General features: G+C 35.4%; 4 protein-coding genes across 8 annotated transcripts; 3 read left to right on the top strand and 1 right to left on the bottom strand.

The window, feature by feature from the left end:
• Positions 1-243: 243 nt before the first annotated feature.
• LOC110868223 lies at positions 244-10,183 on the top strand. Of its 4 annotated transcripts, XM_022117341.2 has the most exons (16): positions 244-373; positions 783-1,212; positions 1,301-1,541; positions 2,139-2,470; positions 2,546-3,223; positions 3,310-3,398; positions 4,160-4,222; positions 4,298-4,386; positions 4,486-4,551; positions 4,659-5,159; positions 6,008-6,082; positions 6,185-6,249; positions 6,339-6,396; positions 7,058-7,140; positions 7,217-7,289; positions 9,580-10,183. In XM_022117341.2, exons 2-16 carry the CDS (start codon positions 839-841, stop codon positions 9,706-9,708), a joined length of 2,916 nt encoding a protein of 971 aa, XP_021973033.1. In that variant the 5' UTR covers positions 244-373; positions 783-838; the 3' UTR covers positions 9,709-10,183. The 4 variants fall into 4 exon arrangements, with proteins under 4 accessions (XP_021973033.1, XP_021973032.1, XP_021973031.1 ...); XM_022117340.2 differs by having other exon boundaries at positions 4,489-4,551; positions 7,058-7,289; XM_022117339.2 differs by having other exon boundaries at positions 7,058-7,289.
• Positions 10,184-11,203: 1,020 nt separating this feature from the next.
• LOC110868222 (L-aminoadipate-semialdehyde dehydrogenase-phosphopantetheinyl transferase) lies at positions 11,204-13,846 on the bottom strand. 2 transcript variants are annotated; one of them, XR_004862389.1, is made up of 5 exons: positions 13,648-13,846; positions 13,432-13,564; positions 12,066-12,318; positions 11,672-11,843; positions 11,204-11,533 (listed from the first exon to the last, which is right to left on the bottom strand). XR_004862389.1 is itself a non-coding variant. In XM_022117338.2 (5 exons), exons 1-5 carry the CDS (start codon positions 13,842-13,844, stop codon positions 11,363-11,365), a joined length of 915 nt encoding a protein of 304 aa, XP_021973030.1. In that variant the 3' UTR covers positions 11,204-11,362. The 2 variants fall into 2 exon arrangements, 1 of the variants encoding a protein (XP_021973030.1); XM_022117338.2 differs by having other exon boundaries at positions 12,066-12,307; positions 13,648-13,844.
• A 5,325-nt stretch (positions 13,847-19,171) lies between these two features.
• LOC110866630 lies at positions 19,172-20,015 on the top strand. The gene is made up of 2 exons (XM_022115773.2): positions 19,172-19,723; positions 19,828-20,015. The coding sequence occupies exons 1-2, from the start codon at positions 19,189-19,191 to the stop codon at positions 19,998-20,000; spliced, it is 708 nt and encodes a 235-aa protein (XP_021971465.2). The 5' UTR covers positions 19,172-19,188; the 3' UTR covers positions 20,001-20,015.
• A 1,259-nt stretch (positions 20,016-21,274) lies between these two features.
• LOC110866768 lies at positions 21,275-22,807 on the top strand. The gene is made up of 2 exons (XM_022115917.1): positions 21,275-21,694; positions 22,193-22,807. Exons 1-2 carry the CDS (start codon positions 21,275-21,277, stop codon positions 22,805-22,807), a joined length of 1,035 nt encoding a protein of 344 aa, XP_021971609.1.
• Positions 22,808-23,294: the final 487 nt, after the last annotated feature.

Below are 23,294 nucleotides of genomic sequence, written 5' to 3'. Positions count from 1 at the left end.
ACTTTTTTATTTGGTATATAAAATTACATTTATTCAACACGTACAATATGGTTCTTATAGATATAACTTTTTATTATTTAATATATAAAATTATATTTATTCAACCGTACAATAATGAGGTTTTAAAGATATATTGTTTTATTATTTAGTATATAAAATTTATTTATTCAACCCTTTGTAATACACCGGGTTATAACCTAGTTACCTAGTATAATATATAATATATAATTGTAAAACTCTAAAAACAAAGTTTCAGCTCTCGACATTCACCCGACTTCTGAACGCAAACAGATCGCGGGAGATGACGACAACGACCACCGGCAGCCACCGGATTTTTCGCGGTTGATTTTCAACGCTATTTCTACTGCTGCAGGTATCAGTTCCCCCATTCAATTCTGCATTTATGTTACGAATTTAGCTCGAGCAATAACTAGGGTACATAATCACTCATTTCGTTTATGTTTATACAATTACGAAATGTAGTTCGTTTTCTTCTAGGGTTTACACACGTAGCTGTAGGTAGTATGTTGTTGGAGGAGAATTATTGTAACTTATTTTTTTTGTTTTGCTGATTTTATCTAGCTATTTTATGTAATTGGTTTTACTTAATGACCAATGAGAAATCATAACAGATTACGTACTCGTTCTTGATTTCTCTCTGAGAGTTATGTGATTGAATTTTTCAGAGATATCAAAGTATCATGAGTCACAAAACAAACAAAAACCCGATATCTGTTTCTTACTTGAGCTCCTAATTTGAATGTGCTTCGCAATTTATTCAGAATAAACGGTTGACGGTCTCCTACATATGATGGGGGTACTGGGAGTGTTATAAGTTATGGCTGCCAATGCAAGATTTGAATCGCCTCCAGCCAGTGCTTCTGAGCCAGCTTTTTCCGGACCTTATTCAAATGGAAAACGGGGTGGAAGCTTTCGAGAGGGTGCAGAGAGGACGTTCAGTTCAGGGTTTGTTGTCACAAGAAGCGCAGGTAGTGCGCCGGTAGCATCAAGGAATTTACCGACGTTGTCTCAGTGTTTATCATTTGAGCCGATTCCGATTGGTGACTGGAAGATCGACAGGTCGGTTGAATTGAAACGGGTCATGGGGCTTATTGTTGGAAGCACATCTGAAGAGAGTTCGTCTTCATTGTCTGTTGCAGAGGATCTAAAGCGCTTGAGATCAAGTGTTGTGGATACATGTAACATAGCTAGGTATGTTTTTGTTCCATTTGAGTTGGTATATTATAATTATATCCGTAGGTTTAAATGTTTAATATTCGATGATACAACTTTTTAATAGGGTCAGGGCAAGCAAATTGGAGGAGCACTTGCATAAGTTGGATAAATATTGTGACGGTGTAATTGCAAAGAAAACGCAGCGTAATGAATTAATGGCTAGTGATCAAGCAGGTGCTTTAAACTCGAAGATTGGAACTCAAATTTACAGAAACGCCACAGAACTTGTAAATCAAAGAGTAGAAGATCGTCTTAAGAACGGTCTTTTGAACAAGCGTGTTCGCACGTCGGTTGCAGAAACAAGGGTTTGCTTCTAACATGATTTTGTAACTTATAATATGCAACTGCTTTTGGTGACTTCACGATTCATTGGTTGTTTTGTTGCTTGATTAATTTCTTATGCACACTTACAAGTTACAATTTAATAGACTATGAACCTATTTATAAATTTTATTTCTAAATCTGTATCACACGGATGGTCCCTATGGTTTGCACTTTATAATGCATTTAGTCCTCAACTTTTGCTGCCAAAAGTACATTATTGGTCCTTATGGTTTGCACTTTGTAACACATTTAGTCCCAAACTTTTAGTGACTAAATGCATTACAAAGTGCAAACTATAGGGACCATTCATGTACTTTTGGCAAAAGTTGAGGACTAAATGCGTTACAAAGTACAAACCACAGGGACCATACGTTTCTTTTGGAAAGCTAGGGACTAAATTCAAAATTTTGGTTAACCACAGGGACCATCCTTGTACTTTACTATTGTTTATAAACTACAAAATCACTTATAATATGCAACCGCTTTTGGTGACATCACGACACATCGGTTGTGTTGTTGCTTGATTTATTTCTTACGCACACTTACAGACTATGAACCTATTTATATATCTGTATCAGGCGGAATGCCGGAGTAATGGTCTAAGAAAGCAGCCTGTGGTGACGGCTAAAGATCGAGATTCGCTCACGGAAAACGATGGAGAATCTGATATATCAGAAGAAAGGGTACCTCGGATTCCCGCAGGTAGGGACGGGTGGGATAAAAAGATGAAAAGAAAACGTTCGGTAGGCACGGCTTCTACAAGATCTATGGATAACAATGGCGAGCCAAAACGAACCGCTCAAAACAAGGCTGTCAGTGAACCTATGTTGCAAAATGAACTTGAGGGGCCCACCAGAGATCTTACAGGTGGAACAAATAACGAAAGAATTCTTACAAAAGGAAACAATAAGTATGGGCTTACTTGTAATCGTGCATTACATAACTATGCATTTCTCTTGTTGTATAAATCGTATTCTATTTGCAGGTTGAATACTCGCGATGATAATTATATTCCCAGTGGTAATTTAGTGACAAAAGGGAAGGCTACGAGGGGTAATCGTAACGGTGTCAGCTCATCACCAAGTACACCTCGTTTAGCCGGAACTCCAGAAAGCTGGGAGAACGTGAGTCACGTGACAGGTGGTAGCCAAATCCCGTCAATTGGTGGAGCTAATGATCGGAAACGGGCTATGCCCGAGCCCTCGGGCTCGTCTTCTCTTGTTATGGCCCAGTGGGCTGGTCAGAGACCGCAAAAAATTTCTCGAACCAGGAGATCAAATTTGGTGTCACCTGTCTCGAATCAAGAAGAAAAATCATTATCATCTGACAGCTGTTCACACTCTGATATTAGTGGTAGATTAGCATCTGACGGGACCAATGGTCCTCTTATTTCTAAACCGTTAAAATCTAAACTAGAGCCGGTTCAATCCCCACATCGGTTGTATGAAAACAAAGAATCTGTTGACCATTCTTCAGCAGTTGGAACGGAGGTCAAATCTGTTATTACCGAAGAAAGTGGTGAGGATGTGAAGAGACAGGGGCGTGGTGGACGAGGTCCGGTAATTGCAAAGGCTAGCTCTTTGGTAACCGGGTACAAGTTGGATAATACATCTACGGTTAAGCCAATAAGAAGTAATAAGCCTGGTTGTGAGAAGAATGGAAGGTGTCTGATTTTATTTATATGAAATTACATATAGTTTTTTATTTAATATTTTCGTTTTACTCATAAAATGATGCATTTTTTGCCAGTAAAGCAGGACGTCCTTTGAAAAAACTTTCGGAGCGCAAGGGTTTTTCACGTCTTGGCCATTTGCAAACTGGCGGTTCTGATTGTACAGGTATGGTGTTCTCAAATGTGAGAATAATATTATATATATATATACTAAAAAGAATGGTTGGTGGCAAAGCCTTTGCCACCTACCAATTCTACCCTCAAACTTTACAATTATATATACTAAAAAGAATGGTCGGTGGCAAAGCTTTGCCACCTACCAATTCTACCCTCAAACTTTACAATAATGTCAAAGTAACCCTCTAACTTTGTGAATATCACTGACCCCCCTCAAGTTTCTAAAGTTTCGAGTTTACCCTAAAACTAATTTCTTACGTTTTTATTGTTATTTGGTATAAATTCGAGTTTGTCTACGCTTTAACATAATTTTTGTACATTTTGATGTAAATTTTGTTTGGAAACAAACCGGGTCAAATGTAATACGTTTTCATTTGACGTTATAGTTTTGAGTTACTATACGTTTGGACGTAAATTTAGTTCGGAAACGAGTCAGGTCGATTGTAGTCCATAGATACTTTATCACGCCACTCACGGCGTCACCACACGTGTTTATTTTATGTACGCTTTGATTTGGTATACGTTTCGACGTAAATTTTGTTTGGAAACAAGTCAGGTCAAATATAGTACATTTTCATTCAACGGTATAAATTCCGATTACTCGACGTTTCAATGTAAATTTAGTTCGGTAACGAGTCGGGTTGATCGTAGTCTGTAATTTATCACATCGCGCACGGTGTCGCCGCAACGCGCGGCAATTAAAAAACTTGTTTTCATAAAATTTGAATAGTTTTTTATATGATGTTCCAGGGAAATCGGATGATGACCGTGAAGAACTGCTGGCAGCTGCAAATCACGCTCGTAGTGCTAGCTGTAAGACAATCACTTTTTTTATTTTAGGTGCATAATATAGTCCCCTATACATTATTTTTTTGAATGCTTTTGCAGATCTAGCGTGTTCAAGCGCTTTCTGGAAAAAAATGGAACCTATATTTGCTCCTGTCAGTTCAAAAGATAAAGTCTACTTATCCACACAGGTGGGAACTGTTTTTAATAGTGTGTTTAAATTATTTTGCATGTAAACAATCTCATTTTAAATCACATGTTTTTTTTTTTTTTTTTTTTTTTTTTTGAAGCAGCTAAAGGAGCCTGATATTCAGGAAAGCTTTCCTCAGTTTCATGGTCGTGCAAATAACATTGTGGTACTTCTTTAAGCCTGAAATCTTAACATGTTTACTTCTCATTCCCATAATATATACAGCATTTTTTTTTTGGCAAAATTCTGATCTAAAATTTGCTCTCATAATAGATGAACTTTACACATGAAGTCTCCGTTTATGATACGAACTTTTCCGGAGAAAGAAACATGCATGTGAAACATCAAGGAAGCGAGTCTTTTTCCGGGAGACTTGATTCCGATAAAGCATCTAAAGAATTCATCCCATTGTTCCAGAGAGTATTATCAGCACTCATTATAGAAGACACCATTAATGAACTCGAAGAAGAAGAAAATATCGCAAATATACCACTTCAAGATGCTTTTTGTGATACCATGTTTCAAAGTATACATTCAATAAAGGTGTCGTTTTCTAGCAATGGATGTACCAACTCGTTTAGAAGCCCTTCCGTTTATGATTCTCCGTGTGATGATGTGGTGTTGGCGGGAATCTCAAAGAGTTTCAATCGACCGCAAGTGATACAAATGGAAGGTTTTGGCATTTCTTCATTTGACAATCAGTATGACCAAATGCGTCTAGACGACAAAATTCTTTTGGAGCTCCACAGCATTGGTCTATATCCGGAGTTAGTGGTATGCTACTATGCTCAAGCTCATCTTCTTTGGTATTTAAGTTACATTGGAGCTCAAAAAAGTAAATAGAGTAAAATGCCATTTTCGTCCCTGAGGTTTGGCTGGTTTTGCGACTTTCGTCCAAAGGTTTGTTTTTCCTCATCTGGATCCAAAAGGTTTAAAACCTTGCCATTTTCATCCGGCTCGTTAACTCCATCCATTTTTTTCTGTTAAGTAGAGGTGTTTCCTTTTTTTTGTTAACTTAAAGAGCAGTTCGGTCTTTTTCACTTTATGTGAAAAGACCGAATACCCCTGAAAAAGATTGAATTGGCCTTTAAGCTAACAAAAAATACGGAAATACCTCTGACATAATGGAGAAAAATGGATGGAGTTAATGAGCCGGATGAAAATAGCAAGATTTCAAACCATTTGGATCCAGATGCGGAAAAACAAACCTTTAGACAAATGTCGCAAAACTGGCCAAACCTCAGGGACGAAAATGGCATTTTACTCAAGTAATTACTTTCAAGTAGAGGTGGCAATTTCAACCAATGTAAAAGTTAGCATGAAAGAAACGGGCCAAATGGGTTGAAAGTTACTCGGTGTATTTTTAATGCGTAAAAGTATAAAAACATTGTAAATTATTTTATTCCACAAATTAGATCATTACTTAAATATATAACTTTTGTAGTCATATTTGACGCACTAATTATTTATAAACCGAACGAAGGGAAAAAGTTTTCGAGTCTATCCAACCCAAGCCACGTAAAATAATCACCGATTTTTGCCCGTTGACCATTGCCCAACCCACCCGTTTTGCTACTTCTACTTTGGAACATGTTTAACATCCGTTTTTACCTGGATGACAGCCGAAGTTGGATCACAAGGAGGATGAAACAATCAAGCAAGAAATCAACCAGCTGAAGACAAGACTTCGACAACAGGTTATATGTCGAGAATGATATTTGCTAATTTGCATTTTAGCATCTGTTTGTTCACAAGTCATATAAATTTTCGTATACTTAACATTTCTATTTATTATATAGAATTATAAAAAGAAGGCGTATTTGGAGAAAATCTGTAAGAGTATAGGAAGCAGCTTTGTAGGGGGGTAAGAATTTTATTCATGGATCTTTCTTTATAAACTTAATCCGGTTTTATTGTTGCTATTCTAAGTCGTAAAATGTTCTCGTTATGCAGAGATCTTGAGCAGCTTGCAATGGATAAATTGGTGGAGCTAGCTTACAGAAAACTTCTGGCAAGTTCTAACCCTTTGTTTTCTTCCTGTTTTTGGTCGGTTGACTCATAATCTGAATCCAAAATCGATAAAAGAATCATCAAGAACGAGTGGGTTACCACCTGCGCTCTGCAGCGGGTTCGAAACGTAGATAAAAATAAGCAAATTGCGAGAGTTAAAGTAGTTTGATGGTTTAGTTTAAGGGGCTAAACATGTCATGAATAAAGGTGAGGGGCTAAAGTTGTTTATTATTAAAGTTAAGTGGCTAAAGTTGTGTTAGTTAAGGGGCTAAACATGCCATTGCTAAAATTGAGGGGCTAAACATGTCCATTTATAAAGTTGAGGGGCTAAAGTTGTTTATTATTAAAGTTGAGGGGGTAAAGTAGTTTGATGTTTTAGTTAAGGGGCTAAACATGTCATTATTAAAGTTGAGGGGCTAACGTTGTTTATTATTAAAGTTGAGGGGCTAAAGTTGTTTTAGTTAAGGGGATAAACATGTCATTATTAAAGTTTAAGGGCTAAACATGTCATTATTAAAATTGAGGGGCTAAAGTTGGTTAATGCCAAAGTTGGTTGATGGGGACAAAATAGCATATTTACAGTCTAGAGAATTTGATTAAAACCTGGAGATATTACATAATATGGGTAACTTTTTTTCTAAGTTTGAATGATTTTGTTGCAGGCTACTAGAGGGCCTTCTCGAGGTGGGGCTTTAAAGATCCCGAAGCATGTTGCGATGGCATTTGGAAGGAGAACGCTTGCCAGGTGTCGTAAATTCGCGAAATCAGGTGTCAGTTGCTTTAACGTGGCCCCACTTCGTGATATTCTTTTTGCTCCACAGGAAAATGAGTTGGAGACTGCAACCAAGTATATGGGATTCCAAAACTCCCACGCAGATTCACGGATATCGTCAGGTAGGCCAGTTTCTCAATACTCTGTTGTGTTTTGATTCATTTATTGAAGTTACACTCCTTTGGCAATTTAATATGGTGGTAAATTCAATACATTTGAGTTATGAATGGGTTATATTGGGTTTTAATTTCTCTTTAACGGATCAACTGGGTAAAATGTTGGAAGAATTGGACCGAGCAACTCACAATGACAACTAGTTTTTGTGACTAAACCACCGTCACTACTCTTTCGATATCATATTGAACAAAACTGCACAAAATACAATGCCCTAACATCTCTATGTATACTAATACAACCTCTATTTTTTATTATTTTTTTGGCCAAATTTACAACAATGCCAACCAACACATTTTTTTTTCTTTTTTTCTTTGTGTATTCAATCCTTCAACTTTTAGCATTGCCACTTACACCCCCTCAGCTTTCTAAAACCTTTGTAAAATGTCATTTTGACCCCCCCTTGAGTTTTACGTGCTTATTTTTATGTACGTGGGTCAAATATAATACGTTTTCGTGCTTATTTTTATGTATGTTTTTGGTTGGTCTACGTTTTGTTCAGAAACCAGTCGGGTCAAAATAATACGTCTTCCTAGGCAGTATAAATTCGAGTTACTTTACGTTTCGACTCCGTCGCAACGCGTGGTACCATTCTTTAACGTAAAAAACACTATTTTAAGTATGTTCCGTTATAAATCCAAGTTGGTTTACGTTTCGACGTAAATTTTCTCGGTAATGAGTCAAGTCAAATATAATACGATTTCGTGCTTATTTTCACGTGCGTTTTCAGTTGGTCTACGTTTTGACGTAAATCCTGTTTGAAAACGAGTCGGGTCAAGTATTTGACGGTATAAGTTCAAGTTACTTTAACTCTTTAAGCTATGTAGCACGGGAATGGGTACGGGACTGGGGTACGGGGAACGGCAAAACTCAAGAATGACCAGAGCTGCAGTTGTTCCGGCGAGATATTCCGGCAACAATGGATACGTTTGGCTGCCGTCCCCGAAACGTTTGGTTGCCGTCCCCCGATTTCAGGATACGTTTTGGAAACGTCCCCAGCCGTCCCCTTGGCGTTTCCATCCCCAAACCGTCCCCAGGACGGGTACTAGAGGCTCATAGCCGTCCCCGTGCTTCATAGTCTTTAAGTTTAGACGCCGCCGCAACGCGCGGTGAGTCAAAATACTAGTTCCTACTAGTGAGGAAACAAATTTCAAAAAGTTATCTTTATATCTCAAGCTGATCTTCCTTTTCTTTTGTGTTTATCTCAAACATCAATTTTCACCTGTAAACCACACGATACCTCAACTATTTGGTTTACCGATTCAGCCCTGTCAATCAAGATTAATTCCATCAAAAATCAAAATAGTTAGCTAGAAAATAGGTCAAAGGGATCGAATGGAACTGGTCAGAAGTATCCCGGTGTATATTCTTACTATTTTTAATTTATACAAGCTCCTATATTGATTTAATTAGTAACTTAGATTGTGACTGCAGTAGTACAGTTTTTGTAATCATACTTAAAGGTTAGTTATACACTTTCACATAAAATCTTTTAATCAGACATAATTTTTCTGTTGGTCAACCTAACTTAAACTATACTAATTAGGCCTGTAAACGAACCGAATGAATATGAACGGAGGCATGTTCGTGTTCGTTCATTCAACTTTAAACAAACACGAACACATAATCGAACAAATATTTTTGTTCATGTTCGTTCGTTAAGAAAATGAGCATGCTCGTGTTCGTTTATGTTCGTTCATTTAAAACAAAACTCAAGGAACAGTTCACGAACATAAACAAACAAACTTAAACGGACATAAATGAATGTAATTGAACAAACATAAATGGACACAAATGAACATGTTCCGTTGAACAGTTCATGAACGTTCGGTTCGTTTACAGACCGAATACTAATAACTACCTGTTTTGATCTGAATCCATTTGATCCGTTAGGCCGTTATTCAAACCTGCATGCATGTGCACACTCCATGCCCCTAACTAGCTTATGCAAATAGTTTAACATGTCAGATTTCCGGCATTAGGTGTTATTGCATTTTGTAATAAATGTATTTGTAATATTGTATATCCTCCAAGGTTATATTTACTACTTATTGGTCGAGAGGCTTGAGTCTGTATGATTTGTACACATATTAAAATGGTTTGTTTTTGTATTCTTTTTATTCCTACGTGGTTTTATTTCAGTTTTATTCTTTTCTTTTAGATCTCGGCTATTTGTAACTTGTAAGGCGTTTAGATGGTTTCAATCTAACGTATTCAAAACTTTGTATCATGCATCAGATGTGGCTTTTGGCATTAACGGACCAATATCAAACAGAGGAAAGAAGAAAGAGCTGTTACTTGATGACATCAGCACTGGTTTTGGCGGTACAACGGGAAAACGTGCATACCAGGGTGAGAGGAAAATAAAAGTCAACTCTGCAGGTCAAATATCAACCTCAGGGAACGGTTGTATTAACCAATCTACAAGATCACTGCACCCTGTACAGCCTTCACTAAACGGGCCTAATCATAATCGAGACGTTCGGAACGGTAACATGCCTCAAGAAATGTCGAACGAGAGTATGGAGATCATTGACCCGCTTCATGATTTAGACCCGATTGATGAATTAGGCGTAGGGGGTCCTCAGGATCTGAGTTCTTTACTGAATTTTGATGACGAGGAATTACAAGACCATTTTTCAGCAGGACTTGAAATACCGTTGGATGATCTTACGGAACTGAATATGTTCTGATGAAAACCAGATGGTTTTAATTTTAATTTAAACAGCGGAAATGTATATTATTGTGGCTCTTTTCAGCTATATAGGAACTAGGTTTTTACCCGGGATTGCTTCCCGGGCTCGGGAAACTTAGTTATATTAATTACTATTTGTTATTAATACGACTATATTACATCAACCATCTCATTCGATTCAACAACAATGTCTTCAAATCACCGGATTAGATCATGAACTCATATTAGAGGTCAAACAAAAGCACAACAGGACCAGGACCACATGAATAATATAATTTCCACTTTTACTTCAATGCACTTATATGATAAGGTGATTTGAGATTTTGTAAAAATGTTTGTTTTTGTACTTCTTTACAAAATAAGATGTTGACCAAAATTCAAACAGATGTTGACCAAAAGTCAAGCAGATGTTGACCAATAGTCAATTTTGTTAAGGCCAAATAGAACGTTTTTTTTTAGTTTGAACATAATACATAAATTCTGAGGACCGGCCCTGTTACTTATCAATGAACAATGGGTACCCAAGCTATAATTTCTCATAACTAAAGACCAAATTCGCTACACATGTATACAAAAGGGAGTGTCTATGTGATTAAATCAATAATCATTTATACTTTTTAGCTTTATATTGAACCATGATTAGTTCTTTTACTAAATGAAACATGACTTGATTAATCATGCCTATTCATGTTTTTCCACTTTCGTGTTAATCGTTAAAGTTTTATTACTATTTTATGCACAAGTATATTTTTAGGTTATCCATCACATCTACCAAATAATGTTTTTCACCGAAATAAAAGATAGATTCAAATTTTAAGAATTTGAATGCATGAATAATATTAAACACATGTATATTTAAATTTTAATTTTGTATTTAAAATAGTATATTTTAATTAAATATAAGAGTAATTATACATGATCTAATATGATGACAAGTGTTCTCAAAATGGTTTCTTTTATTATATAGTATAGATATAGATATGTAATCAACCCATTATTTGTAATTATGGCCTTTCTATTTCATTTTTGGTTTACTCCTTACATGTATCGAGTTGACCTAAATTAACTCGTATACAAAGTTAATTTTACCCAAATCAACATACCTCTTGAAGAACATGCCATCACCTCTATATATGACATGCTCTTTTTTTAACCAAGAACGCTCAATAAACTATACACGGGAAGCTCATAATACAACTAGAATGAGTTGATTTACGTTAGGGTTTACATCAAATGGGTAAAATTTTGTGATTTAGCTAGTCAAGCCTACACAATCCATACTGAAAATTACATGTTTTGACCCGTTATCCAACTTCATTGATCCGGCTATTTTACCACCGGGAAAAGGGAACATAGTTCTTCAACTGATCTCATAACAAACACTGGATTTGGTAGATGAAAACCTAGTTTGTAAAGATCATCGTCAAAGTGACTCTGTTTAAGTGTTTTCTTGTAATTTTCAGCAGCAATTCTCGGGTGACCCCTTGCAACAGCAATCTACATAGCCAAAACAGAATTAGTCAAGTTTGACAGCATTTGAAGTTACACATAGTTGAAGACTAGCATAAAAAACAGTTGTTTGGTAGCTGAAATCCCTCAAATACCCTTGTAGTATATTTTTTAATAGTAACTAACCCGATGTCTTCCTTGAAGTTCGGAAAGCCAAAAATTCCAGTCATTTAGCACAACTCCATCTACTTTGACACATATATCGGTCCAGTCTTTGTGATGAAATTCCACATAATCCAACTTATACCCGACTCCTGTGCCCAAGGCCTTGACGAATGCTTCCTTTAAACACCAATACCTGTTCACGCATCAAGCTATTTTTAACCATTTAACCAAAGCACGCTTAGTTTTAATATTATGCATAATGCATTTTGTGTGTAGTCAAACCCAAACCGACCCATTTACCCATAAACGTAATGAACTTATATCAATAAGATGACAATAAATAAGTAATAATATCCTAAGAAACAAGAGGGAGGGATTTCCTTCCTACTACATGTGAAATGTAATCAAATTTCACCTGAAAAACGTGTCCAAAACATTATCATCAGAACCAGCGTTGACGATCTTTTCCCACTCGGAGCTTGAAAAGTAGGACGAGAAATTGCGAATGAAATCTGAAGCGCTTTCTTTCCCAGGAATGAAGCAAGATACAATGTCCAAACCCACAAGGCAAATCGGTTCGGAAGCTATTGCCACATAGTCACCATGATGCGAAACGTTGAAGTTGAAATTTGGAAATTTCACATTCAGATGTTTTTCCTAAGCAAACACTTGATCGTAAAAACAGCAATCAGAACTAAAAAAAAAAAAAAAACATTTTGATCAATATCAAGATTGTCACATCAAAAGAGCAACTATTTCCTTGAATTAGTTCATTATAAACATTTAAAATGCAAATCATAACTTATTTTATGATAGTCTGGTTATTGGCTAATTCAATAGCATGGCCGGACCGATAGGCTTAACATTCTAGGCGAAGGCCTAGGGCCACCAAAAAATAGGGGCCTCCAATATTTTTATTTTTTTCATATATTACATATGTATGTGTATTTGGCCCAAATGAACAAACACATAATGACCCAAACAAAAAAAATAGTCCACACCCAAAACTTGAAGGATCATTGGCCCAAACCCTTTTTTTCTTGAATCCATAAGTTACCATGTCCCTTTTTTCTTGAACGCAATGATGCATCCTCTGCTGATGGTGGAGAAACTATGGTTAATCGATTTTTGCTGATGATGCGATTTGTGATTGATTAGTAACCATAAAAACACAATTTTGTGATTTGATATTCACGATTTATGACTTGTTATTGCGATTTGCTATTGTTGTTTGATATTTTTTAGGTTCAAGTCTCACAAGGGCCCCGACTTGTACTTCGCTTAGCAAAGAGCTGCCTGCATATATCCATAACTTGGATTCTTACATTTTGCCCATTCATACAAGCATGATATCTTGGTTTTAAATTGCGCGCATCGCATGATGCAGTGATTAGATCACATCGCTGCAGTTGACACGCACATCACATGATGCATACGTGATGTGATGGCTTATGTAGTTAATCAGTAATTAAACAAACTAGACCGTAGATTGCAATGTTAAATTTGACTGAATTAGCGATGTGTTTGAGTATTAGAACAAATTAGACGAACAAATCTGACCAGAGATGATGAGAATATCTTATTATATTTCAACGTTTAAAAGTTAACGAGTTAAAATATTATCTATAACAACTTTTTAGTATTTTTTTTTCCTAACGAACACCTTACATACATGATACGCTTCACGCTAGGAGTGAGAAATTTGGTACCATATACCGGTATCGGTACCAACCAAACATATAGGGAAAGTAATTTGATTTAGTAAAAATTGAAATGGATACCAGGTAAGGCTTGCCTTCAGGTGTGCGATTGATGACGATTTCATCAAACGGAAGCCCAACAACTTGATGCACGAGTGCATACTGCAACAACCGGCTGACAAGTGCCCTCTTTCGGTCTTCGATTTTCACAAACCTATAATAAATAAATAAATAAATAAATAAATATATTTTATCAATAATATTCTCCAAGTGTTTGTAACAATTTGGTTGGGTTACCTGGTGATTGATGAGTGTTCATGTTGAGGTAGAACAGACATCGCGATCCAGAATTCGTTGGGGGATGGGTCCCACTCTGACGCGTTGACTAACCATCTTTGCACACACTTTTCCATCTCCATTTCTGTATCACAATAGATACAACCAAATATTATCCGGGTTTTTTTGGATATATTTTTGGTCGGTTTCGCTATCATACGGTATGTATGTATGGTTAAAAGTTTTGAACCGGGATAATTGAGCTAAATGCAAAATCAAATACCGTGTCTTCTATGTTCAGTTGGTACAAATATGGTATCGATGTTAGTAATAGAAATTTAGAACAAATTAGGCCACATACCGAACAAATCTAACCAGAATCTTATATTTTAGCGTTTAAAAGTTAACAGGTTAAAATATTATCTATAAACAACTTTTTAGTATTTTTTTAATGAAAACCTTACCTACGTGCTCTTCCTGCTAGGGATTAAAATTTTGATACCAAATACTACTATTCTCGTACCAATAACGTATCAGTACCGACTGAACATACACGCTACAGTTTTATATTTACCTTAGTTTTGGCATCGGTACGTAACAAATACTGGTACCGACTGAACATACGCAATATGGTTTTATATTTAGCAGTACTATGCGTTACGATACTGGAAATTCAGTACCAAATACTCGTACCGTACCAAACTGCCAATAAAGTACCGCTACCGACCGAACATACATGATACGGTTCTATAGTTAGCTAATTTTTGGTATCAGTACTATACGCTACTATATTGGAAATTTCGTACCAGATACTAGTACCGTACCACTAACGTAGAACAGACATGACGATCGAGAATTCATCTGGGGATAGGTCCCATTGTGATGCGTTGACTAACCATCTTTGCACACACTTTTCCTTCTCCATTTCTGTATCACAATTAGGGATGAGCATGGTACCCGTTCGATATCGAATCGGTACCAAAAAATGAAGAAAGCTGGTACTGGTACCATACCGGTATTTATCGTTGTTTTACCCGTAAATACAAGTACCATACTGGTACCGGAAAACGGGGAAATATGTACTGGTACCGAATATACCCAGTACAGTACTGGTTGAATAATAGAAACATGTATCAAATGCTAAGGATGATATCCATATTGCTACCAAATCAAAAACCAAAAACCGAAAATCGTATATTATCTTTTCGGTTGGTATTGCTATGATACATTGATACGGTACTCTTAAAAGTTTTGAATCGGGACTGTACCACATACTACCGATTAAATTGCTATTAAAAATGATTCATATAATTTATTTTTCTTGTTTAACAATATTAAATGATTTGACAATTTTTTTAATTGTTATAAATCTATAAAGTATAAGTTAAATTATTTATGTGTTTTATTAAAAATATACAAAGTGTTAGTTATATACAAAGCAAAATCCACAAACCAACAAGCAAATATAGTTATGTTATGTTCTTGCTATTTTTACAATGTTGTCTCAGCTTTGTATAATTCACTTTCATCTTTACTTAAATTCCTATATATAAGGCACATTTTTTGGGCACATTATTTTTTTTATAAAATTCCTATATATATGTTTGTGTATTTTATAAAATAGAAAACTCATTTAAAACTTATAACATGTAGGCCTATTACAAACCTAAGGTCTTATACTTAGGTTCATTCTCAAAACTTATTAGTTGTTAGCCCATTGATTAGCCCAATATCTATTTAAATTTCTAAAAAGCAAAAGAAAATTAGCGCTTCCAACACACAGCAACATCGACGTCGTCTGGACTCTCGACCTTAGCGACCCCAATCTATTGACACCCACATGTGGCCCCACCCCATCGATTACTATGTTTATTGCTATAATTTTAGTCTTCGTTTAAAAAAAAATTATTGTATATTATTTAATTCGTTAAGGCTTAAGGGGCATATTTCTAAATGTCTGGCTCAGATAGGGCACCTAAATCCTCAGGGCCGTCACTGACTATATCAGAACAACTTAAGATTATACTGTTTAGTGTAATATGTAGGCTAAAATTTAGAACGTTGTCTTTAAAAGTTCGGTTAAACACCCCAGTCGCCCACAAGAAAACTCTTAACTTTTAGGCATTTTAAAATGCCCTTCCTAAATGCATTATAATATAGTATAGATTATTATTATTATTATTATTATTATTATTATTATTATTATTATTATTATTATTATTATTATTATTATTATTATTATTATTATTATTATTATTATTATTTAATGTTGTAGTTTCCAAAAGTTACAAAAGAACCCTTAAAAAATTCTCTAAACTACTTAGTACCAAATAAATATAAGATTATAATATTAAGAGTTTTGTTTTTGATAATTTAGAATTTCACTCTAATTCAACTCTCAAAATCAGTATCACCATTACTATCATTAAGTTGATCACAAATACATTCAACTTTGTTTGAGTTATATAATCTCTATTTTTATCTCTATACCTAATAAATTAGTAGACACATGAGATAATTCTAGTCATTCTTAATTTTTGTTTTTTCGTCTAAACCGTATACCCATTTAACTTACATCGGGATCTTTACTTATTTAAGTTGTGTAATACACAAAATTCTAAGCAAGTACTAATAATATGTATTATATGTTTACTATTTATAGTCAATGAATTTAATATTTAATATATTAATATTAATATTAATATTAATATTAATATTATTAATAATATTAACATTATTAATATTAATATTAATTAATATTAATATTAATATTAATTAACATTAACATTAACAGTATATGTAAATATTAACAATAGTCAATAGTAATAGTATGCAATAAAATACACAGCATCTAGAAACTAATTACACTAACACACACTAAGAAACCATTCAAACCGGCCTTGAAACAATGTCACTGATGGCATCGAAACAATGTCACTGACGGCATCGTCCACATGAAACAATGGGTATTTACTTAAACTTCCTAAGAAACCATTCAAACCGCCTTGAAACAATGGCATCGTCTACTTCACCATCTTTCAGTAAATACCCACGTCCGATTTATATCTATCATGATCTTCACACCATCCCCAAGCTCACTCCCGACACACTAAACTATTGGAAAATAACTATGCGCAACTATATCGAGGGTAGCGGCCTCATTACCTTCATCGATGGCAGCATCAAGCCACCACCAGAGGAGATTAATGACAAACAATTGAACAAGATCGAGAACCCTGATTACACGCAATGGAGAGAAATAGATGATCATGTACGAAGTTCAATTATTTCAACAATGCAAGATGGCTTCTGGGAAGAACTCTCTAGTTCATTTACTGGAAAGACTGCAGCTGAATTATGGACTTTTATCAACCAAAACGTTCATAGACCTCCTAAGATGACTTATGCTGCTGATCGCGGTAACGAATACTTCACTCTAGCTAGCTTCGATCTTAAAGTTCCATTTTTCTTATTCATGCTACTTTTCAAGTTCTACCACTGGGTTTGTGGCTCAGTGGTAGATGCAAAACATCCAGGAGCACCATTTATAGAGACGTTTCAGGTTCTATTATTCAGAACCGCTAATAAACAAGTATTTTATTCAGGGCCGTCTATCAAGGGTGCAGGAGGTGCCTACGATCAGGGTCCAAATCAATATAGGGCCCGAAAAAATTTTAAATTATATATATATGTAAAAAAAATTCTGGATGTTTGTATAACCCAAAGTTTTTTAAATAAGGGTCTGTTTAAAAGTTTAAAAAAATGGCCCAATTAACAAGCCCAAGTGACTAGTCTAAACAAAAATAAGGGCCTGCTAGAAGAACCACACTGTTCATTTAGCAAGTAGATTCGATAATTTGATATTTTTGCCACCTATTTTTGTTATTTTTTTTTTATCTATTTCATAACAATTATCGTAGTATTATGGGTTTTTAATATTTATATATTTGATTGAATGATTGATGAGTTTATATTATATGAAGATTTGCGAATAGGGCCCAAATTTTTTTATCTCGAACAGGGCCAAAATTTTCTTTTGTGATTTTCAGAGACGACCCTGATTTTATTTATATATTTTTATACTTAACATTTTTTAAGGATATATTATATGTATTTTTATGATAACATATATGAAAAACCAAATTATTTATGTGTAATAGCTAATTTACATATGTGTAAATGAACTAATTTACGTATATGTAATTATAAAATTAGATATGAAATATGATAAAACTACTCTTAACACATATGGAATCATAATAAATGATAAAAAAATACCCTTAAACAATGTTAAGTATAAAAATATATTAGTAGAATGATTGTTTATTATAAGTTCTCTAAGTTCTGCAATTATTTGGAGTTCTGAACTGATCTCTACGAGTTGAGTTTATTTAAGAACTCTGAATATTACAGAACTTTCAGAACCGTTAATAAACAATTATCTTATTTATAAATTCACCTAATAGATCTTGTACGCAAAAATGCTTGTGAAACATGTTTGCTAAACATACATTCCATAATCGGTTTGTTTCATATGCGTTTTCTTACAACACACGTACATATATTAATATATATTAATTGAGAGGACATTCTTATAGAAGTTCATATAGATTGTCGAAGTAGCATATGGGTTCTCAAAGAATCATTATACTAATTAGGGGAGTAAAATGATTATTTTGCCCATTATGTGCTAGCCATGTGATTAAGTTAACTAAGAAAACTAACTAGGTTTGCGGTAAAGGACGTACACTGAAACTTTTAAACATAAAGAACATGCAATGCAATTTTATGTAAAAATAGAGGACGCACACTATAATTTTGTCAAAACAAAGCTATGCATTAATATTTATAAAAAAAATCTTACATATAACATGTTATTAAAGTACTAAATTAAATATTTAGTGAAAAGGGTTAGGAGATGTAACACTTGGTAAGTGCCACAATTCTGTTTGTGAGAAAGTTCCGTGAACACACTTTTTTTTCCTAGAAAAAAAGTTCTAAAGTAAGTTATGACGATTATCAAACACAATTATCACATAATCTATTATGTATATCTAAAAGGCTAAAACATCTTTTATAAAAAAAAAACCGATTGATCTTCCAAGTTCCAACCCATGTTTATGATCTATTTTAGTATGAAACAAGTAATATTCAAAATCCAGAGGCGTCTCTGAAAATTCACGTACACCGTTCGAGATTGAAAAAAATGTGCCCTTCCGTTATGTTTTGTTATTATTTAAAAAAAAAATCAAATTAGCATTGGGCTCAATAAATCTAATTTCAAGTGGGCTAAATTCTAAACCACAAAAAATGATTTGTAAATGAGCCTGTATTGGAAGTGGTATGTGTTTACTGTTTAAAAAAATAACATATACGTATCGGATTTTTTTTAAATCGCATGCCCCTCGAAATCACGGGCCTTGTGCGGAGGTCCTCCCCGCACACCATCAAAGCCTCCCATGTCAAAATCACATCTTCATTCTTGTTAATCATGAAAATATGACCACTAAAATGAAGTTAAAAGTGTTCTTTGTTGTTTCTGAATCAATTTAGATGGCTTAGATGAAGTTTAAGTGTGTAACCATAAGAGTTACTATACACACAGTCTCAAACCAAGCAGCAGAAGGGAAGAACTATACACAGTATCTGCCACTATACAGGGCTGTTGTTGAAGGCAATATGAAAAGTTTACAAGATATATTGGATAAAGATCCAACCGCGGTGAGGGCGATCATCACAGGAGCCTCTGAAACAGCATTGATAGTTGCATCTCACAAGAAAAATAACAAAGACATCGTGAAGAAACTTATAAGCTTGATGTCACCACAAGATATGGCTATGCAGGACAGCTTTGGTAGGACGGCTATTTTTGGCGCTGCAGCTGTTGGGAATGTCGAGGCACTGAAAATGATGGTGAAAAAGAATCCTGATCTTCCTCACATTTGTGACATTTATAATCACCTGCCTCTTCACTTTGCTGCATATGCCGATCAAAAAGATTCTGTTCGCTACTTGTTAGATGCCACGAATGTTGCGTGTCTTGATGAATTCAAAAGGTTGACACTTGTGCAGGCACTCATATCAGGCGGCTTCTATGGTGAGTTCATTGTATAATATAGGTGTGCCTTGAGATCACACTACTATTAGGAGGAAAACGAAAATATTGCGCAAATTTACTAAAGTTATAACCAAACCTTGTAGATATATGTCTATCTTTGCTTCAACACTTTCCTGCACTGGCGGTCATTGAGGTTTCACCTTTGGAAACACTAACTTACAGGCATTCCGCATTTCGTAGTGGTGCCAATTTCAACTTTTGGCAGTGCATGATCTACCCCTGTAAGCATCCACTGATAAATTTGTTAGGGTGTTGATTTTTGGAAATTAGTAAAACATATTAATATTTTGGCGTTCAAATGTAATGTAGATCTACCTAGTGAATTGGAAAGGCCCGTCGACTATTATAGAGGTACTTGCGATATCGAGAATGTGGAAAAAGCTGACAAAGGTATGTAGATCTATTCTCTCTCATGTTGCAATTAGATTATAAATTTACAGATAGGTTTCAAACTATCAAAGTAATTTCATACTTTTAAATCAATCGGTTTTCTAAATATATAATTATGCAATATTTTTCCTCCTTGTTTGCTATATCACAACTTCACAAGGCGATCCTCAAAAACTATTAGGTTGCACAGTATGGGGCGCCAACCCCCTTCCACCTCAGCAAAAAATCATCAATAGCGCCCCCCTTTTCCATACCAGGGCGCCATTGATGAGGCACTGTTGATGCCCGGTGATTACAATAACGAGCAATAACGGATGGAACTGTGGGCCCCACTTCAATTATAAACGTTAAAAACACACAATAAGGGGGGGGGGGGTATTGGGGCCTTTAACCCATCGTGGGCTTTATTTGTAAAAGGCAATGGAGCCCCTTGTCCTACGTGGTGCTTACGTGTAGATGATGTGTCATAATATCCAACCATACCTCGTAGCCTTATAATCCATCACCAATAAGTTATGGAATCTTTGATTCCTCTTGTAATCCTTCAAATGGGGTTCAGTCAAATTAACAATCTAAGAAAATTGATATTGGAGTGTAGAGTGTTGGTGATTTAGAGTTGATGAGAGTATATACTATATACATAGTATTTGTGCTATTTGCTAATCTAGTGCCCTGAAATCTTTCGATTGTGTGACATCCAAACATTGTACTTTCATATCCTTTGGCCAGGCTCACAGAGAAAGACAAACTGGAGCTCAGTGTTTTGGCGACTCGCTGGCAAATTTGGTAACTTCAACTACTTGTCATTGGATTGTATCATGTGTATATTGTTGATTCGTATGTGTAAAACAAACCCCCAAATGATGGCCACCATAATAAAATTGCTTCTAAGCAAACAAACGAAAACAATAAGGAAAAGACAGACAACATCATCAGCAAAGAACGTAACATTCCACGACATAAAAACACCACGCCAACAAAAACAACATAAGAGTCTAATAAATGTTTTGTGCGAGTGTTTCCACTTTTAGCCAATTTCATCTAATAAACAACGGTATTAAATAGATACTTTGATAAAAGGAACATAATGATTTATGAAATGCAGTGCCAGAGATAAAAAAGATTCAAGAGAAAAAAGTGATGCATGCCCAAGCTCTTCAACTCCTTAGATTTATTTGCTCTGAAATAGCAAAACTGGATGGTAAAAGGGTAAGAGATCTTATCGGAAGTCCGTTAGAGGCAGCAGCAACTATGGGGAACGTTGAGGTTGTTGAAGAGATATTACTTTCCTTTCCAAATGCACTTTCTCTAGTGAATGAGAACAAACATGGGGTGTTCCAAATTGCAATTGCAAATCGTAGGGTGGACGTCTTCAATCTCATATACCAGATAACAACACCACATCATCTTTTGCTGGCACAGCGCGATGCATCTTATAACACTGCTTTGCACTTGGTTGCACGTTTGGTTGGAGGAACTACGGATCAAGCTAGTCTCCATCTCAGATCATGTGCTCCTGGTGCAGCGCTTCAAATGCAACGTGAACTACAATGGTTCAAGGTAAACGTTAAAGTTTATCATGTCTGGGATAAATTCATAACTCACTTCTCTTAGGTTTAAATGATCTTTTCTAACTCACTTCTCTAAGATTTAAATGATCTTTTGCTATGCATGTTAAACATCCATTAAAATGGTAGTTTTTAACTTGTGATCTTACAAACAAACGTACCCAGTGCAACCTCATTCATAGCAAAGCTATTGGTAAGGATTTGGGAAGATAGGATGAGGGCAAACCTTTCATCTATCTCAGGGAATAGAGAGGCTGCTCCCACTGATCCCAATCCCTGACTTCAAAAACCATAATTTTACGTGTACAATATAGTAATCCAGAATAATATAAAATGTAACTAAGGGAATTGAGGCATCAACCGTACAAAAGTGGTACTATAGTAGCAACGCATAAAACAACAAAGAGGCAAAAAAAAGTATCACGAACCACACAAAAGGTTTTCTTAATTTTAACCTTCTTCACATTTTAAAGTACTAATTAACTGGTAGGTGGTTGAAAAGCTATCACGGCCTCAAGATCAAGAGCAAAGGAATATATTTGGCAAGACACCAGCAATGATATTTACTGAATCACATGAAAACTTAGCAAAAGAAGGTGAGCAATGGATGAAAGATAGAGCTCACTCTGGGATCATCATAGCAACACTCATTGCTACCATCGTATTTACCTCGGCGATTACCGTACCAGGTGGAACCAATAGTGAAAATGGAAAGCCAATATTCTCTGAGAGGACAGGGTTTGTAGCTTTTGCAGTTGCAGATGCTCTAGCTCTCTTAATGTCAGCTTCTTCTATGTTAATGTTCTTGGGCATACTCACTGCACGCTATGCAGTTCAAGATTTTCTCTCCTCGCTACCGAAGAGATTGATAATCGCCCTTATTACCCTCTTTCTCTCAATCATTTTCATGATGATGGCCTTTACATCCGTGCTTTACCTGGTTTTTGGAGAAGAAAAGACATGGGTGCTTGGCCTCGTGTCTTCATTGGCTAATATACCAGTGCTTGTGTTTGCCGTCTTGCAATTTAAACCTATTTTCGACATCAGTTATTCCACATATGGCCCAGCAATCTTTGGTAAGCGTGGTGATCGCATTATCGTATAAACACTTCACCTACAAGCTATAAATATACATGTGTGTGATATGTCCCACGACATCATCAGACACGTCATCACAAGTCGATATGTACCGGTCTTGCACAAAGCTATTTGGCTACGTCCATTTCCTTGCATGCTTGTGTTATTTATTTTGCATTATGTTTATCTTTTTTATTTTCTTAGTGGTCATGATCTTATAGCTTGTTTTCAAGGAGAATTGTTCCTAAAATAAAGGAGTGGTGGATCCATGATCCTCGATCTCCACGTGAGTAGTCGTTGATTAGATTGTATTTTCTTTATATTGTTCTTTTTGGATGACACATTGATCTAGTTTTCTATTTTAAATTCTCACTAGTTTTCTTTATATTGTTCTTTTTGAATTACTTTGGCCAACGAAACCGTTGGAACCACAACCGTATGTATTTGATTGAGTTTTTAATTTTGTTGACTCGGTATGTGTGTGTATATATATGATGATGATTTGCTATGCTATA

The sequence above is a fragment of the Helianthus annuus genome, chromosome 7 (assembly GCF_002127325.2).
Source record: "Helianthus annuus cultivar XRQ/B chromosome 7, HanXRQr2.0-SUNRISE, whole genome shotgun sequence".
In the NCBI taxonomy this organism is placed as follows: Eukaryota; Viridiplantae; Streptophyta; class Magnoliopsida; order Asterales; family Asteraceae; genus Helianthus; species Helianthus annuus.
The sequence above is the reverse complement of the archived record's forward strand: the minus strand, read 5'-3'. Positions and strand labels throughout refer to the sequence as shown.

What these genes read in the sequence shown, in the direction of transcription:
- LOC110868223 (XM_022117339.2), top strand. Translation starts at nt 839, where the DNA reads ATGGCTGCCAATGCAAGATTTGAATCGCCTCCAGCCAGTGCTTCTGAG. An exon ending in GGTTGTGAGAAGAATGGAAG is followed by an intron (nt 3,224 to 3,309) that starts GTGTCTGATTTT and finishes ATTTTTTGCCAG; the next exon opens with TAAAGCAGGACGTCCTTTGA. An exon ending in AGACAAGACTTCGACAACAG is followed by an intron (nt 6,083 to 6,184) that starts GTTATATGTCGA and finishes TTTATTATATAG; the next exon opens with AATTATAAAAAGAAGGCGTA.
- LOC110868222 (XM_022117338.2), bottom strand. Translation starts at nt 13,844, where the DNA reads ATGATAGCGAAACCGACCAAAAATATATCCAAAAAAACCCGGATAATA. An exon ending in GTTTTGGACACGTTTTTCAG is followed by an intron (nt 11,844 to 12,065) that starts GTGAAATTTGAT and finishes ATGCGTGAACAG; the next exon opens with GTATTGGTGTTTAAAGGAAG. An exon ending in AACTTCAAGGAAGACATCGG is followed by an intron (nt 11,534 to 11,671) that starts GTTAGTTACTAT and finishes TTGGCTATGTAG; the next exon opens with ATTGCTGTTGCAAGGGGTCA.
- LOC110866630 (XM_022115773.2), top strand. Translation starts at nt 19,189, where the DNA reads ATGAAGTTTAAGTGTGTAACCATAAGAGTTACTATACACACAGTCTCA. An exon ending in CATATCAGGCGGCTTCTATG is followed by an intron (nt 19,724 to 19,827) that starts GTGAGTTCATTG and finishes CAAACCTTGTAG; the next exon opens with ATATATGTCTATCTTTGCTT.
- LOC110866768 (XM_022115917.1), top strand. Translation starts at nt 21,275, where the DNA reads ATGCATGCCCAAGCTCTTCAACTCCTTAGATTTATTTGCTCTGAAATA. An exon ending in GTGAACTACAATGGTTCAAG is followed by an intron (nt 21,695 to 22,192) that starts GTAAACGTTAAA and finishes ATTAACTGGTAG; the next exon opens with GTGGTTGAAAAGCTATCACG.